The sequence below is a fragment of the Crassostrea angulata genome, chromosome 1 (genome assembly GCF_025612915.1).
Source record: "Crassostrea angulata isolate pt1a10 chromosome 1, ASM2561291v2, whole genome shotgun sequence".
Taxonomy (NCBI): domain Eukaryota; kingdom Metazoa; phylum Mollusca; class Bivalvia; order Ostreida; family Ostreidae; genus Magallana; species Magallana angulata.
The window spans coordinates 34385534-34403183 of NC_069111.1; the positions used below are offsets into that span (position 1 = coordinate 34385534).

A 17650-nucleotide genomic window follows, 5' to 3' on the forward strand; every position below is an offset into this window, starting at 1 on the left:
AATAAAATGAATTCAAAATATGACGAAAGTGATAATGAATAATCAACTCTTGTACTTTTCAGGTGAACATAGGTATACTCTATACCTGTGCCCCTTAGAGGACCCCTTAATTATCTAATTGTCTAATCTTCTACACTCACATATACGTGTATCATTAATTTTTTTTCCCACAAATATCATAGCATGCATTTCTTGCCGGCCCCTCCATTATAAAAAAGATAAGAAGGTCATTAGATGAAAATTAAAACCGTCACACAAATTTACCTTATTTTAAGAGTATTTCAAGGAGACGGACAATCGTTTGAAAATTGATTCCAGGGGTTTGTCTCAATATAAAAAACCGTCGGATGAAACTTAGTTACAAAATTGTTTTACTATTTTTAAAAAAAATAAAATAACACTAATTTTACTGTATTTTTGGGGATACAATGCATGTACATGCAATGGGCCCCACTTCTATAACTGAAAAGTAAATATAACTAGATGCGATCTCGTTGCGAGCAACGAATAGGTCTTCCATAGACGAATTTTAAAACTACAAAAGTTGTCTTTAAACACTTCGTTGCATTTGCAATTGCAAAGCGGAAAATCATAGTAAAAAAAGAAAACGTGTTCCTCTGTTGATACTCTAACATTTCAAATAAAACATGAAAATAACAAAAAAAAAAAAAGAGACATCTAAATGACATATCCGAGATATCTAAACATAAGAAACGCAATAATCATCATGATGATTTACCGTGAGATTATAATCCTGGGTTGAATTTTTGAAAAAATCTAGAATATATTATCATTGATTAGAAAGTTTTAAAAAATATAATTTTGTTTGGTTCCGGTGACGACTGGACATGCCGGATAAATCATTGATACCTTTGCTGCACATCTACTTGTTTAGGTTTATCATATAGCAAATCTTGGTTACTCAATCACTTTCCGTTATTGAGTCTTGCACAGACAAAATCAGAAAAGATTCTGAAAATATCTGAGATACCTCAGTAGAAAAAAGCAATACTCATGTATTTACCATTACAATAATGCGCTGAAATTTAAAAAAATGTCTGGAAAATTCTATCGAAAATTATAAAAGTAAAAAGTACAATTTTGCTTGCTTCTGGTTACGACCAGAACCGACAGACAAGTTATTGATACGTATTCTGCACATATTCATAAAGCAAAGATTGGTTGTTCAATCACTTACTGTTTTTGAGATATCGCACGTACAAAATCAGAAAAGAAACATATCAAATAGATATCTGAAATATCTCAAATGAGGATAACGTATATTTCATTCGAAAGGATCTAAAATAGATAGAATTTTTCATTAGAAAAGCAAAAACTTTTAAAAGCCGATTTTTGGTGTCACCTTCGGTGATTGCTGAAGTGATGGACTAATAACTAAAACGCTGTATCTATTCTGTACATTAACATGTTAAGGTCTATTTGATGGCAATGATTGGTTGTTCAGTCACTAGACTTTATTGAGATATCGCGCGGACAATCTCAGAAAATTAACATCTCAATAAGATCTGAAATATCTCAACAGAAGAAATGCACTTTTCAAGTATTTGCCATTTCAATACTGTGTAATATTTCAAAAACAATCTGGAAAATTCTATTGAAAATATCAATAATAGATTATAGAATCTTGTTTGGTACCGTCGCGACCGGATGTTACAGATAAAATACAATGTATTGATATTTACATGTAATAGAAAAAATTACAATAAAGTGTGGATTTAGCTTCCCAACCATTTCTTTGTAAAGCACAGAAGTATGAGTTTAAAACAAAACGTCAAAAATACATAACCAACGTCGCAGGCGTGCGGCGACTGTCCTTACCTAACGCTCTATATATGTTGTCTTCGGAAACAAACATTGTTTTGCACTAAAATTTTCAGATCTAAATAAATATATGTAAATATAATAAAGTTCGAGATTTTGTCATTACAGCGAGTTTTCATGATTTTATTGCAACTGTGACACTACTTTTGGAGCAACCCTCGTATCAATCCCACAGTGTTGTGTATTTAGTGATCTGGAAAGTGTAAATGTCTCCGAATGCTATTCATGTGAAAGTCTCATTTAACGTCAAGCTCGAATGATGTAAAGATTATTTGACTGATAAAATTATTTTTTTTTCATTTATCACTAGCTCCCATTAAAGAATGTCATAATTTTTCTCCACTTTTCCCTTTAAACTAAATCATTCTTTAATTTTTTATGTAAAGAAATGCATCTAATTTTGTGAGGTTTTGAAATGTGAAGTAGTAAAACAACTTAAAATGGTGCCTTAAAGGCGCTCAGACAGCAATCTAAAGATAATTGCTAGGCAGTGTACAAATATATTTCTGCATCAAAACGCTTTGTATCATAGCACTTTATTACAAATTATATACCGTCTATCTTTTTATGAAACCTTAAAAGAGAGAGAGAGAGAGAGAGAGAGAGAGAGAGAGAGAGCATATCATTGGTTGTGCAGTTTATGGAAATAGAATGGACACAAAACCCGTGGCTTGAGACGATGAACACTACAGTGGAGCCTTTATTCTCTCTCAGATTAGGTTATATTGCAGTCTCCCCCAAATGTCTAGCATTATCTCCTCCCAGAAGCCCCCGAAGGAACTCAGACGCAGATATGAAAGGAGGTGTATATACATGTGAAAATAAAGAAAGACATGTACTTAGTTGTCACCGTTAGGTATCCATACATGTTATACTATACCTGGGCAATCGCGTACACTGTTCAAAATTAAACTTTTCCCAAAAGTATGATTAAGTTAAAAATACATGAATTCATTAAAAAAAAACCCATTATCATTACATACTTATATAGATATTTACCAAGGAACAGTGTACAAAATTGCGCATCCTGAATGATGATATTATAAGTTTTATTCATATCTTTTTATTACCTGAACAAACGCCTAATAAATAAGACAATGCGATGAATAATACACGCAAAACCCATTTTTAAAATGAAGCGCGTTTTACATTTGTAGAGAAAAATGTAATCTTAAATAGATACAAATTTAATTATGAGACGATAATAGCAATATGAATATGTATTTTTGTATGATCGCTCATGCAAAAATTACTTACTTAACCAATGAAAAAAATATATTCTGCCTTACGACAGATCAAAATAAACAATGTACATCTTCGCTCCAATCATCTTTGTGAATTATAATTTTGAGAAGAAAATTGCTATAGATGCAGTGACCAATCGTTGGAGACTATCTTCATCTAGATCAAATTTGATAACTGTTTCTTATTATGTTTTTAAAGGTTTTTGAAAATTTGCTTTCTCGATAGTATCAAAGTAAAAATTGCCGCTTTATAACAACTGGTTATAATTATTTCAATTCATAGTTGAGTGGCTGAATTACCATAATTATCAGTGAGATCAATATACTAGCTATTAGGTCTAAAATTTAAATCAATATGATATTTTAGATATTTTTGTCAATATAAACATGTATTCAATAATGTTTAGTTTTATATTTATATGAATTTATAAAATCCTCTTTATGGATGAGAAAATCTTACACATGTACTTATATCGGTTAACTTTTTAATGCAAACCAACACAATCATTATTAAGTTTAATACTAATAACACCTTTGAACATTCGGATGAACAATATATGCAGTAAACTATGCCTTTCGTACAGAGCATATTTTGTCTTCATGATGAATACGCTATTAGCATGATCAGATCTCCGATCAGGGCATCAGGTCATTGTATCGACAAATCAGGACATTTACACAGTTGCTTTTTATATGGTCTATAAAATCTAATCGAACGCATATTTTTGTCCCCCGCCGCAACGCGGTGCGGGGACATAGAAATGCCGGGCGTCCGTCCGTGCGTCCGTGTGTCCGTGCGTCACACTTTTTTTGTAAGCGGTCTCGTGCCTACAAATTTTGACGGATTTTCATTAAATTTATACTAAATGTTTATACCACTATTACTTTGGTCAAGTTCGAAAATCAGCATTGGTCGATACTTTTTGTTGGAGTTGTGAGACTTTGACCACAATAATGACTGTTTTATCCAAACATCAGGTCATTATACAGTTCCCAGATTAGGGGTGTATTCTGATTAGGTAAGGTGTGAATGCCTGCAGGGCTTCATTTACCCGTGTGTACGTGAAATCCTCCGTTAATCCGTATACACCGAAAGAGATTAAAAAAAAAACAAATCGACGAAATAGGGTGTTCAAATTATTGTAAAAATACTCATGTTTTTATTTTCTTTTTTTACTCAGATTCGTAAACAATTTGTCAAAATCTAATCCGCTATCAATATTTAATATTCCACAAAGTAATTAGTGATACGGCTATACTGTGATGTACCATACGCTAATGGCCGACAGGTTTATATAAACAAAGACATATTTTAGATACATGTAAATGCACATGAGCAAAAAAAATAATGACTCTGAGATAAATTGCAATAAGTGACTACGGGTAGGACCATTTCTTATAGAGGAAAGCCGGACCTTAAATGTTAACATTAAAGGTCCGGCCGGACCATTTTACGAACCGGACCTGATATTATACGACACCGCCATAGAAATCATCAAAGTATTGCAAGTGTGGACAGATTAGTTCACTTGACTTACAGACTATAATATAGTGACATATCTGCCTCCAAAAAATATAAGCGCTTCTCAAAGTTACACTTCAGTGAGATGGGACATGTGTTCTTTGGGATTTTCTTTATTGCTATTTATATGAAAATTGATTTTAAAAAAAAGTTTTATTGAAGTTGTGTGGTTTGAGGTTGTCATGCAACTTAATTTACTTACAAGGTTAGCTACAGCCAGTGGAATACTAATTTTAGGTCAACTCTATTAAAATACCAGAGAAATAGAGAAGGCAAATATTGCTTGTGACGTACGTAATTTTTTATATATATCTTTATGATAAAACAGAGAAAAGCAAAAAACAAACAAAAAAACCACAAAATACAAACATGGAACTTGCATCAAATTTACTTCATGTACATGTTACCCCTAAATTCCGACCGAATATGCCCCTTTGTCACATTTAATTAAAGCAATTGAAAATAAAAACCGTAACACCAAAATTTTTCCCTTATTTGTATTGAAGTTTCTACCGGCTTTTTTTCAAAATACATACGTAAACTTTCTCCGAGAGAATTACTTATGATCCGATAAAGGAGAACAAAAATGACTTAAAAATAGGTATTTTGCATATTTTTGCATCGTCGAGAGAAGTAATATTCATTTCTGTAAATAATGTCATTTAATTTTACGTTGCATAACGGTGTCTGTATATCAGGTGTAAAATTTAGACGCTCACTTATGCATAAATTCTCCCGATGATCTTTCATAGCTGATTATTATTTTAAATGTTCAAGTCTACTCGTATTATCAAATAATATCAGCCCTGAACAAATTTTCAAAGATGCCATCAATTTAGGCTATTTACCAAATTTTGACAGCACGCAACAATTTCAAACTTGCACATAGTCTTCAAAAAATTAGAAAGATTTAATTACAGAAGTTACGTGTTTTTTATGCACGTTTTTGCGTTCATTTCCTTACATGAATCATGAATACATGTATATAACAATCCTTGCTACCCTTAAAAATTTAACTCGCCATTAAACTTCTCATTGTTTAAACCCCTGTCACACTGGAGCTGCGTCCTCACGGCGATCCCGCTGCGTCATTGAATAATGTAAAACGCCATGGTAAACGAACTAGAGTCTACTACAGCGCCTTAACAATGCAACGGCATCTTCGTTCGCCGTGGTGGGATATCCTAGAACATTTTAGAACGCCGTGACAGCGCACGTGCACGCAGACAGCTCGCAGGGCACGCTGTGGACGTGTGGTAAAAACTCCTAGCACGTCATGAGCACTCGGCGGATACCCAGCGAGAGCGCAGTCAATCGCCAAGTAGAACTCTGTGGAAACGTAGTTGGGAGCTCTATAAGGACGCCTCAGTCCCCATCAGGATGCCTTGACATTTTCACTTGTAAATTTTCCTTGCGATCCTACGAATTCCATGAATTTTACAACGCCGTGAACACGCCCTGGGAACGCAACTTGGTGTGACAGGGCTTTAAAGAGTTTTCAAAACAATTACACAAACTGTGTTCGACAAATAGTTTTCCTAAAACATTTCCTTCCTGTCTTTATACAGGCTTTCAATCACAACACGTTTTTATAACAAAAGCAGAAGTGAAATTTTAGTCATTAGTCATTATAATCGTTTGACACCAAATCATTTAAATTTCAACTCGCAGCAACAACGGAAGACCTACTCGTGGCTTTGCCACGAGCTCTGCTCTAGTTTATGAATACTTTTTCTTCAGGATACGATTTCTCCTTATACCTCTTTGCACTCCATCTAGCGATAATTCAGTGCTTGATCATCGCTTTTGGTTTTGCATCGGTGATCATATGATTCGCATCACTATCTGTTGATTTCGCAAAAGAGGCTGTAGGTTTTGTTTTAAGCTGGTCTGTTTTGTATTTTAGCTTGTTTTATTGTAAAATAAGTTGTTCGTTTTACCCTTTCCGTCGCCCATAGTCGATCTCATTACCTATTTGTTTAACGGGGACTGGGCAGCTGATAAAAGTCAGACATCAGAAACGCTAATTCATTCACAAAAGTCTTGACACATTTTTCAAACCCTCTGTTAATAGATAAATCAAATTTAAAATAATATTCCTTTAATCTAAGTACATTGTGCGGAAGTGACAATTTAATCTACTTACAGATCTAAATCTTACTTCCAGCGATATACATATGTCATGTCTGTTGAATACATTTCCTTCTGAAAATCAATGTGAAATTCAAACCCACTCTCAGTTCAATGTGAATTGATTATTGACCAGAATCCTTTTAATAAAACGAAATGTCGTTTTGATCAGCGGTCAGCCATTTTGTAATGATGTGTTATTACACCTTACATGTAAAATAAAAAAATAAGTTTAGCCATGAACTTATAACCTAGAATGCCCAGAGTGCCCAATACATAATCGATAACAATACCTCCTTTGGCACCACAATACGTAAGATCATTACATCTTAGACATTATCTGCATGCCTGCCACTTCATGACCAAATCATTTTTAAAATCCTCATTTCTGAATAAACATTGTACAACTAGGAGATTAAAATGCATGGTGTTAAAATTGGTGCTTAAACATTACCAAAGCTCAGAGTTTGCTCGGCTCCGAAATTTTCTTTGTTCTATAAAAAACGCTGTGATGATAAAAAAAAATGAAGTTACGCAATTAATCTGTCTTCCTGTATTTCTATATTTAGTTGTGAACTGCGTGTCCATATGGACACACATTTTCTAGGGATAATTACGAGTATACACAACGGCTACATTATCGGCTTTGTGCCTTCAGCACAGTTCGTTACGGTCGAGTTACAGCATTGTCTTCCGTGATGGTTTTCCGCTTTCTTGAACCAAATGCCTGTGGACATGTTTTCATGAATGGTGTGGAATAACCCGCGGTATGCCTGTAAACATAAACTATTTAAATTGTGTCTGGGGATTTTAAATAGACACTCATTTTTGATAGGATCGAAACTGGAGAAGGCTTGAATTTCTCTGTGTACATGCACTTTTGTGTTCACCGCTCATCTCAGTTTATATTCGCGATCATAAGGATTTCATCATTTTCGTTCAAGAAACAGACGGTGTATGACCGACATACCCGTCAGTGTTTGCGCATGTTCGATTGTGATAATGGTGTGGACGTACATGTAGCGAAATATTCATGGAGAGACCCAAGCTAATAGTTCTTGTTGCAGCAATTTTTATGTTCGTGACTTTTGTTTCCTACGCAGTTTTTCTGGATGATATAACGGTAAGTCGCGATTATTAAAACACATAATATACAGGGTAAATATAGAGCATCCGTGAATTGTATGTTAAAGATTATTAATTTTCATAGGTTTTTTTTTATTCGTCCATGTTATATTGTACACTGTACACATTGGAATATAAACGTGTGTCTGCAAATACTTAACATGCTTAGTACCTAGATACCACCAAGTCTACAGTGTCAATACATTGATCGATTTTTACCAACAGTTTCCTCACATACTGTAACCTATATGGCTGGATTCGGAATCATTATATAGCTGGTGAATCGCAGATTTTTATTTTTAATATAAAACAGATAATAAAAGATAGTACCCAAACAAAATGAGTATGACCATTGAACCTTCCAACACTGTTCTTGTCGAAATAGGAACATGGTCTTAATTGAAAAGAAATTTAAAAGATCCTCGACAGTCAATTGGTTTTAGAGAAATATTGACTGAGACCCAGTTTGTATGCAATACATAATGTACTTAACCTTCAGACCCTTGTCCATATGGTACAGACATGTTCTAATAAATACTTGTTTTCTGCTGCAGTTCCTGTTGAAAATAACAAGTCATTCCTCCCCCCTTTTTTTTGGGGGGGGGGGGTGTTTAACAAGATCATATTTCAGATCATATTTCCAATGGAGGGGACTCAAAAGTCGTCATAAGGTGTAAATGTTAAAATATTAATGGATATAGAGAAAATCCTTGGGAATTTCGAAACTTTTGCCCTCACTCAACCCAAATGAATCCACAACCAGCACCTCCTAAAGTTAGAATAAACTGCAATTTACGGCGCCCAAAAACATTGCGCTAGTTTTTGACAAATTAACATTATTTACACACATTCTGTGGGGAAAATTAGTACCATTAAGTTTCTCGTGCAATTTCCTTCCAATGTCGTCCCATTATTTGCCTCTGATAATTTTTTAAACACCATCACCAGCCCCGTAAAGTGAAGTGGTGCAGTGTGTTTACATGAAAAAATGGCGACTCTTGATCTGATCTTGATGTGAATTTAACATACTTCATTTTTCCAGTTTTGGAGGAAATTTTATACCACACATTCATGTACGCCAATCTTTTTCGGCTTCTACGATAAACCACCGGTCCTTTCCGTCTTGCTATTGATTTAAACCTGTGTCCAAAACTACCTATGCGGAACGTCTATACAATTGAACAATCTAGGGAGACAACAAAGAAAGGGGAAGGTATTGATCGACATCGCTACGTTCTGAAATATCGGGTGACAGTATCACGGACGAAATTTAATCCATCTTAATGGATTTTTTAACTAGATTTACATGAAGAATGTATTAATAAAAGTCATGTTAGTAAATAGGAAGTTTAAAATATGTAGTTACATGTATGTATATACGAATTAAGAATCATGCACCCGTCTTGTCATATTCGATACATTGTACAAGTGATTACATAATATTTAATACATTCTTATACAGGCCCCAGAATATTTCAGAGTAATATTGAATTTGATCAAAACAAATTTGAATAGTTGAAAACTCTCCTTAGGTTAGTTAATTTTTTGATTTCGAATTAATTGTTCCCACTGAGTGTGACAGCGGCGGTTTTGTAAATAATAGTTAAACCTGTTCCTACACAGTTTATAAAAGAAAATGACGTATGACGAACTTGAAAGTTAAAACCCGATACTATCCTAACAAACGAAAATGTGCCCGGCTTCAAGGCATTGAAGGGAACGCATCACCCCTTACCAGCTCGTATACTCAACAATAAACAGATAAATGAACATGGTTTCTTTTTTTTGGCAAACTGTGCCGATCTTACAATAAATCTTATCCACAAACACCAAAATTTTCTTAAATTGTGTAACACATAAAATTTCCATTTTTGGCTGCAATTTCCATGTACATGTAAATACATTATACTTTTATATGCCAAGATCATTATACATTGAAAACCTTAAGATGGTTTAGAGTGTTTGAGCAAGTCTGTTCCGTAGTTTGAACAAAAAAGCATCTGAATAATGAATATCCGTAAATTCTTTTAGATCTGCTATATATCAGCTTTGCTTTGTTATAGGATGTGTTCACTCCATTGTTACTCAATGACCGCTTTCTGTCCTACGATTTTGATATAAAAATGTGAAAAATGAAAATGACAAAAAGTTACAACATTCTCAATTAAGGTCAGACGACACGTTCCTCAATTTTAGATAACTTTTTCCGGGAATTTGTTAATGGTTTACTACTACTTTGACAAGCTTTCTTGCAAAAAATTAGGGTACCTTACCAGGCATTTCTGCAAAATATTAGAGTATGCAATTTCCTATATAATCTTCTTGAAAATACACTTGAATTGCTGATATAAAAATAAATACATCTACAGCACAGCGAAATTCACTAAATTAGAACTATATCTCCGCCGGGTCGGGGCTTTGAACTCACGACCTCTAGAACCTATACGCTTCTGGCAGTGAGCGGCCACAGTTCTAACCACTTGACCATGTACACATATAACCTAATTCAAGTAAATTTTGATCATTTTTAAAGTAATTATAAAATTAATTTTTTTTTATTGGAACTCTTTATTACAAGGAGATACAAAAAAGATTCCCGAGGAACGCGTCGTCTGGCCTTAAATCTATGTACAGATAGAAATACAGTAGATCCCGCTTAATATAGAATCTATTTTGTCAGTAAAAATGATTATATTAACCGGACTCCTATAATAACCGATCCTTCAACAATTCTGGTGAACGCATCGTTCAGCAAGTATACGTATTTTCTACGTATATTTCGTATGCCTAAAAATTGATTATAAAGTTTATTGCACTTTTTCATCTAAATTTGCAATTCTTAGCAACGAATTTTAAAATCAAAGTAAAATCATTTCCTCAATAAACACTCATCTTTATGTAGCATGCATTGAAACCAGTAAGACAACCTCCATTTCGTGCGAAACTAATTAGATCCAGTATGAATTACAGCCACTACTTTTTCCTCCTACTTATCATCGTCGATCACATCTCTGATTGGTTCATCAACATGCTCTCTCTCTCTCTCTCTCTCTCTCTCTCTCTCTCTCTCTCTCTCTCTCTCTTTTCTGCATGTTGAAAGTTTAATTAATAATAGCAAAAATACAAAAACAAGTAAATAAGTAATACATGAAGTAATAAAAATATATTACTAAATAATGTTGTTTTGCCTCGGACTAGAATGTCGCGACGTCATTGGATGAAACGCGTCATGTGGCTGCCTTACAAATTTCTTTAAAAGGCAAGCGTCAAAATTTATAGGGCAACATGGCGGACGTAACGTTATTTGAACTGATTTTCTACACAAACGTTTGTTTACATATCAAACTTTAGGTCCTCGACAAAACAAAACACTTATTAGGTTTTTTACTGACTGTTTAAAGAAATTTGTGGGGTCGGTAAAGTCCATAGAAGGCGAGGCTTCGCCTCGCCTTCTATGGACTTTACCGACCCCACAAATTTCGCCGAGCCTTCTATGGACTTTACCGACCCCACAAATTTCTTTAAACAGTCAGTAACAAACCTAATAAGTAATATTACAGTGTAAGCGAATTTATGGAAATGAAAAAATTTTATTTCATGAAAGTCTTGCATTCAATTTTACAAGTCTTCATCATTAAGGAGTGCGATTGCAACGTTTAATGTTAAAAAGTTGAGAGTGTTAGATATTTGCTCTTTTTTTTTAAGCGTTAGGGCTGCCGTGCATTTCTTAGCAATTCTATCATTAAGAGGCGATATGTCGTTAGTTATCAATAATTTAATAGCATTAAGCATTACAATATTAACGCTTAATGATATATATACAACATTAAGTGGCGTTCAATCATTAACAGTTGTTATAGGTTTATTTAGAAATGATTAATTTTGAAAATGTATTATATTAAGCGAACTATAATATTAAATGGGTTTTATATTTAGCGGGGTCATCTGTACCAACTTGGTAGAGATATTACGGATTATTTCCACATAATAAAGGTGGAAGTTCAATTATTTCAGACATTATTTTCCGGATTATGATGCTTTTATTTCCTACTTGTTCAAATAGTTTAACAAGTAAATCGAAGGACTGGATACAAATGTGAATTGGACGTCTAAAGGAAATAAGACTTTGACACCAACAATAACATAATTTTCACATTCAACAAATCTCAATCTCTCTCTCTCTCTCTCTCTCTCTCTCTCTCTCTCTCTCTCTCTCTCTCTCTCTGCTTGGATGTTTATAACTACTTCAACTTATGAGAAACAGTCTTACTCATGTAACACAGTACATGAGATCGCTACAATACATGTACGTCTGGTTGTCTAAAAATATCCATATCACGTGATTAATTTCCTGTATCCATTTAGTTTTCACTACAAGATTGTATAGGATAAAGATGACAAAATGGAAGTATTATGCCCTTTCTTTGTTTTTTGTACCATTTCTTATTGGGTTTTCGATCAATCATTATGGACAAAGGAATTTTATCTCAACAGTAAGTTTCCACTTCTTTTCCACACTAAACTTACGCAATTTTGTATTTTGCTTACAATCTGGGTTTTTTTTGGTTTTGTTTTTGATTTGTCAAAATACATTGACTTGACATGATAATATGATCTGATATTTTTGTAAGACAATCTAGATATATATACTAATTAGATGAAGAATCAAGCTTTTATAAACTATGCAAAACCGATAAGTGAAACCTCTCCTACATTTACTAAGTGTGACATACTAGTATTTTAAGGAGGAAAAGTACTCGAGTTTCCGGAAACAAGAGCAATGAACGTAGTGTTTAGTTTCAACTCACACTCTTTCCGTTAAATCTTCTTAGGCGTTCTTTAATTTTATTTTATATTTTGAAAGCCTATCAAACTTGCACGGACTCAGCATGATATGCAAATGATATCTATCGAATAATTTCACATTGCCTTTTTTACAACACCCCCTCACAATGTGCTGAGCAATATTTCGCGCTTGAGCTGTGTTGGAATTAATTATAAAATATTAAGAAGGACTTTCAATATTCAAAATTGGAATTCTGTATTTTTTCATTTTGAGGACAAGTTAAACAAATTGTTTGTACGTAATTACTTCCATTTCAGGATAAACACATTGGAAATATGCAAGTACATGTACTTTACTCTATGTACGGTTTTTGTCGTAGTCGAAGAAGTGTCGTGATCGTTAGTCTTTAACTAATCAATCAAAACAAGAATAAAATTATAACATATACACTAATTACACATACTCCAATTTATAAATGTATATATAGATACATGTACAAGAAACTAATTATTTGTTGGGTATTCTAAAATCAATGTTCATTTATTACACTCAAAACATAAATTATGTTACACGAGATAAAGAAAAGAAATATATAAATATAATGTAGTAACACCGGGGTATTGGGTAAAGTAAAGTGGTATAAAGAACAGGTTTATTTTAAAAGACCAGTAAATATTACTCTTATTAAAAAATCCGTTATTTTGGGTACTCCAGATATATTGTTTTACATTTTGTCTGGATTGCAAAATAACCAAACATCAAGTTAACAATTTGTTTTTTGATGAATGTAAGCAGAAAGGTGTTGATCTGGGTCACAAAGTTGTTGTCTTTGATAGAGTGAGAATGACAGAGGATCTAATGAGCGCACCACTTTAGCGTACTTTTCAGTACATTGAGTTGGTAGCCACAATATGTAGAAAATAGCCCAATTACAAATAATTGTATGCAATTAAAAAAGGAAAGAAAGATATATCTCAAATAGTAAAAGTTTATTATCTTATTCCATCATTTTGTCTATTTAAAAGTTTATAACGCGTTATACATCTCTTCGTACTGTTAAAATACGAACGAATAGTGTTTGAACGAACACTAATACACTTAAATTAATCATAAAACTTGACCGATGAAATAAGACTGTAGAAAGTCTTATTGTCTTGTCAATGAAAACATAAAAAATCAGAAAAGAGTAAAAGTATTTTGAAGTGAACTAAAGTGTATATTTTTATATTTTCAATTTATCAGTTTTTCAAAATTTTGAAGTTTACTTTAAAATACCTGAGTTCACATGGTTTTGACACAATCGGATCCAAAATGGAGACAAAAGCTACCTAAAACAGCCAAACAAAAAGCTGGAATTTATTTATATTATTATTATTTAATGTGAAATCTGAGATGTTAGTAGAGCAGAATTGAAGTTTTTATTGATGTTTATTGATGTGCTCGATCTCGTATCTGCTATTATACGAGTATTTCAAAAACACACTTAAGTTATCATGTTAAGTCCACTTAAGTGATCTTGTTAAGTCGAAGAAAACACGTATTTTATTTCTTAATCTCATAAATAACAAAATTGTTACACGTATATGGTTTTTCTAGGAGAATAAATAAAATTAGGAATACCGTGTACATTTTTAAGTTGACGATGATTTCGAGGAAGTATCACTATTTGTTATAAACCTGTTTATCTTTTGCAGAAATGGAATCTACCAAACAGGATTTATTTGCATTTGGTGTCCAACAAAACATCAGATGAAGGTACATGGAATTATTTATCGAAAATCTTTCCGAAGGAAGGGAAATATGTCGATGGAAATGCTGTTAATGAAACATCCCAAAAAATATCCCATTCTAACTTAACAGTCGTAACGGCTTACTGGAATCTTGGAACTTTCAGAAAAGGATCTCATCAAACATTTACAACGAATACTTATTTAACATGGACCAAGACTTTCAAGTACCTAATGAATCCTCTTGTGATATACACAGACTGTGTGCAATTTCGCGATTTAATAACCAAAGAGAGGTCCGAAGGAAAATTGGAGTACCAGACTGAACTTGTTTTTATAAATAGGACATCTCTCTGGCCATTTTCATTGTTGGATAAAATTAAACAAGTGTACAGCCAACCAGGGTACCCAGCGCACTACCCAAACACCGTAAATCCTTCCTACTCTGCTGCGCAACATGCAAAATACGCAGTGGTTGCAGATGCAGTGCGAAGGAATTTATACAACACTTCATATTTTGCTTGGCTTGATATAGGATACTTTCGAGACTTGATTGGAAGCAATCAATATTTTGAATTAAAAATCCCACCAAACTTTGACTCATCTCGTTTAGCAGTCAATCTTATATCTCATCAGGGAATGAACACAAGACCCTTCAGCATATTTCGTAGCAATGTAGTATGGGTCGGTGGAGGATTATTCATTGGGACCAGAAATGTTGTGATAGAGTTTGAAAAACTTTACGAGAGAGCAGTATTATACTTTCTGGACCAGAAACTAATGAATTCTGACCAGCAGGTTCTTTACTCATTATATAGTCAAGAAGGGAGAAAAGCTCTCAAGCCTAACATTGAACTTCAGCTGTACACTCCAACAGGTGGGGTAAACCCTTGGTTCTATCTTGGATATTTATGCAGAAAAGTTGTTAATCGAACTAAGGTTGAAGAATTTATATAATTAGTTTTAGAGTGATGAGAAACACTACAACATTTACGTAAGATTGGATGACATTATTCAGCAATGGAATGCGTTTACAAAAAAGATTGTGTTCACCTTTTTTTTCTCTCTGTCCAACAAAACTACTTGTTTTTATTTCATTACGCAATATTGGTTTCAAAAACCACCTTTATTTTTCTCTCTTTAAAAAATAATTACTTGTTTTTTTTAATTTCATTACTATAATTTATAAACGATACTGTGATAAAAAATGAGAAACTTCTTCACCTTTGTCTTTTCTTTTAACATTTGATGTTGAATAGCCTATTGAATAACATGTTTTCCAAGACATTCTGTGATAAGACATTGTTTACAAGCAAGCCCTGGTAAATTTTAAGAACCTGTTTCTAAACCGTTTGTGCATTATGTATACATACAATTAAATATGTCGTAATAATTTGCAACATTAAGGAGTTATTAATATGAGATAGCTAGTTTCTAAATAAATGAACTGACCCCCCCCCCCCCCCGCCCCCCTAAATGCAATACTCAGACCAAGACGAAACAAAACGTTTTGTACTGTTTCTTTACGGACAAAAGCATTATAGACTAAACTATTTTTGAGACAAACCAATTAAATCATTTGAAGAAGCGTTTTTCTGTTCTTTTATAGTAACTCTTATTAAGCCATTTCTGATCAGAAATGAATACATATATTGTGGGTGCACCATATATCTAAACAAAATGGTATGGCGTTAATAATCAATGGATTGCACTTAAAAAAACATTGAGTTCACCTTAGTCTGACTGGCTTAATTTATTTAAAGTTTGGAGTAAATGACACAAGCAGGTTTTTTTTTAAAGATATGAAACTGGCTGGTAATTTGCATCCGGTTTCATATACATGTAAGTCATGTGGGTGCATACTGATTTCCAGTATAAGATAGAATGCAGACTGTAATATGAGACATTGTCATGAAATAATCTCGTACAAATGCAATAAAATCATTGATATAATATTAGGTGCTGTTTTGTACTGATACACAAACTGAATGTTTATATATTATCATTATTTACAGAGAAAGGGATGAATCAACGATAACTACAAGAGCATTAGCTCAGTGTTGTAAAAGGTTGATTTTGATTTAAAAAATCATTGCAGTGCTACAAAGGATAAACAATACTTTTGCAATTTATCACAAATTAGCGTAATTTACTAAACTTTCATTTATCTCATCAAATCCAAAATTTTGAGCTTATCCGAAGACTTGTTGTCCGTAGTCTTTTTATTTTTTTACATATCTTCTTTTCCCAATCCAGACATTTTAAAACAAACATGAAACAGAGCCTTTTTATTGGGGGGGGGGGGGGTTATGGGATTTCAGTTTTTCCAAATGAAGTAAGAAAAATATAAGCTAGAATATTAAAGAATAATTAGATATAGCGGTTTAATTTAGAATCATTTAAAGAACTAAGTAAGCAGTTTATTTATTTTAAGCATGACTTATGAAATCAACAAAAAGACAAACTAAACAAGATTTTCAGTTGCCTAAATGTCAGGTACCTGAATGTTGACTGAAATGTCTGGAAAGGTGACTTGATGACAGACCTATGCCATCTAGCCACAATTCAGATACATCTCGGTGAATTTTTTTTTATATATCTCACTGACAGACCTTCACAACGTGCAAATAAAGAGAATGATACAGTATTTACATTTACCTGGGTGATTAACTTTAAATTTGAATATTTAGCAAGAAAACAGACTAGTTTCTAAAATAAAAAAAATTATGGGAAACACCAAGTTCCGAAGAATGTTGAATATATTATATATATATTTAGTTACTATATCCTATGATCACTGAGATGGCACAAGTAGGGAACTCAGTATTGATAGGAATATATAGCAGCAGCAAAAAAATAAAAATAAATCCGTTCGGAAAAATAAGAGGCTTTGAAAATTATCTTTCAAAACAGAGAGAAAATATGAGAAAATCGTGAAAGTTTAATGAATGGAAGATTGTTTGAATCATTTTGTAATGATGATTCTGCCAAGAAAGAAGGCGTGTCAAATGCTTGTGTTTCTTATATATACTGCTATTTAGGATAGTTACTTACTACCAAGGGATTTCTTTGTATGCTGTTTGCTTGGGATTTAAAAATATATAGAAATATAAAATAATTTGATCAAATAACAATTTTTTGTGTAATAGAACTAGTAGATACACCAAAGGCAAACAATTTTGCGCTAAATGCCTGCCTTTGTTACCACTCTGACATTGTTTGACCCAGTATCGTTATACGTCTGACGTTGGATCTATTCAGTCTAGATATTAAT

General features: G+C 33.2%; 1 protein-coding gene across 2 annotated transcripts; it reads left to right on the plus strand.

The window, feature by feature from the left end:
• The first annotated feature begins 7256 nt into the window (after positions 1-7256).
• LOC128183425 (uncharacterized) lies at positions 7257-15595 on the plus strand. Of its 2 annotated transcripts, none has more exons than XM_052852421.1 (2): positions 7257-7861; positions 14344-15595. In XM_052852421.1, the coding sequence occupies exons 1-2, from the start codon at positions 7772-7774 to the stop codon at positions 15331-15333; spliced, it is 1080 nt and encodes a 359-aa protein (XP_052708381.1). In that variant the 5' UTR covers positions 7257-7771; the 3' UTR covers positions 15334-15595. The 2 variants fall into 2 exon arrangements, with proteins under 2 accessions (XP_052708381.1, XP_052708377.1); XM_052852417.1 differs by lacking the exon at positions 7257-7861 and adding an exon at positions 12201-12356.
• The last annotated feature ends 2055 nt before the right edge of the window (positions 15596-17650 follow it).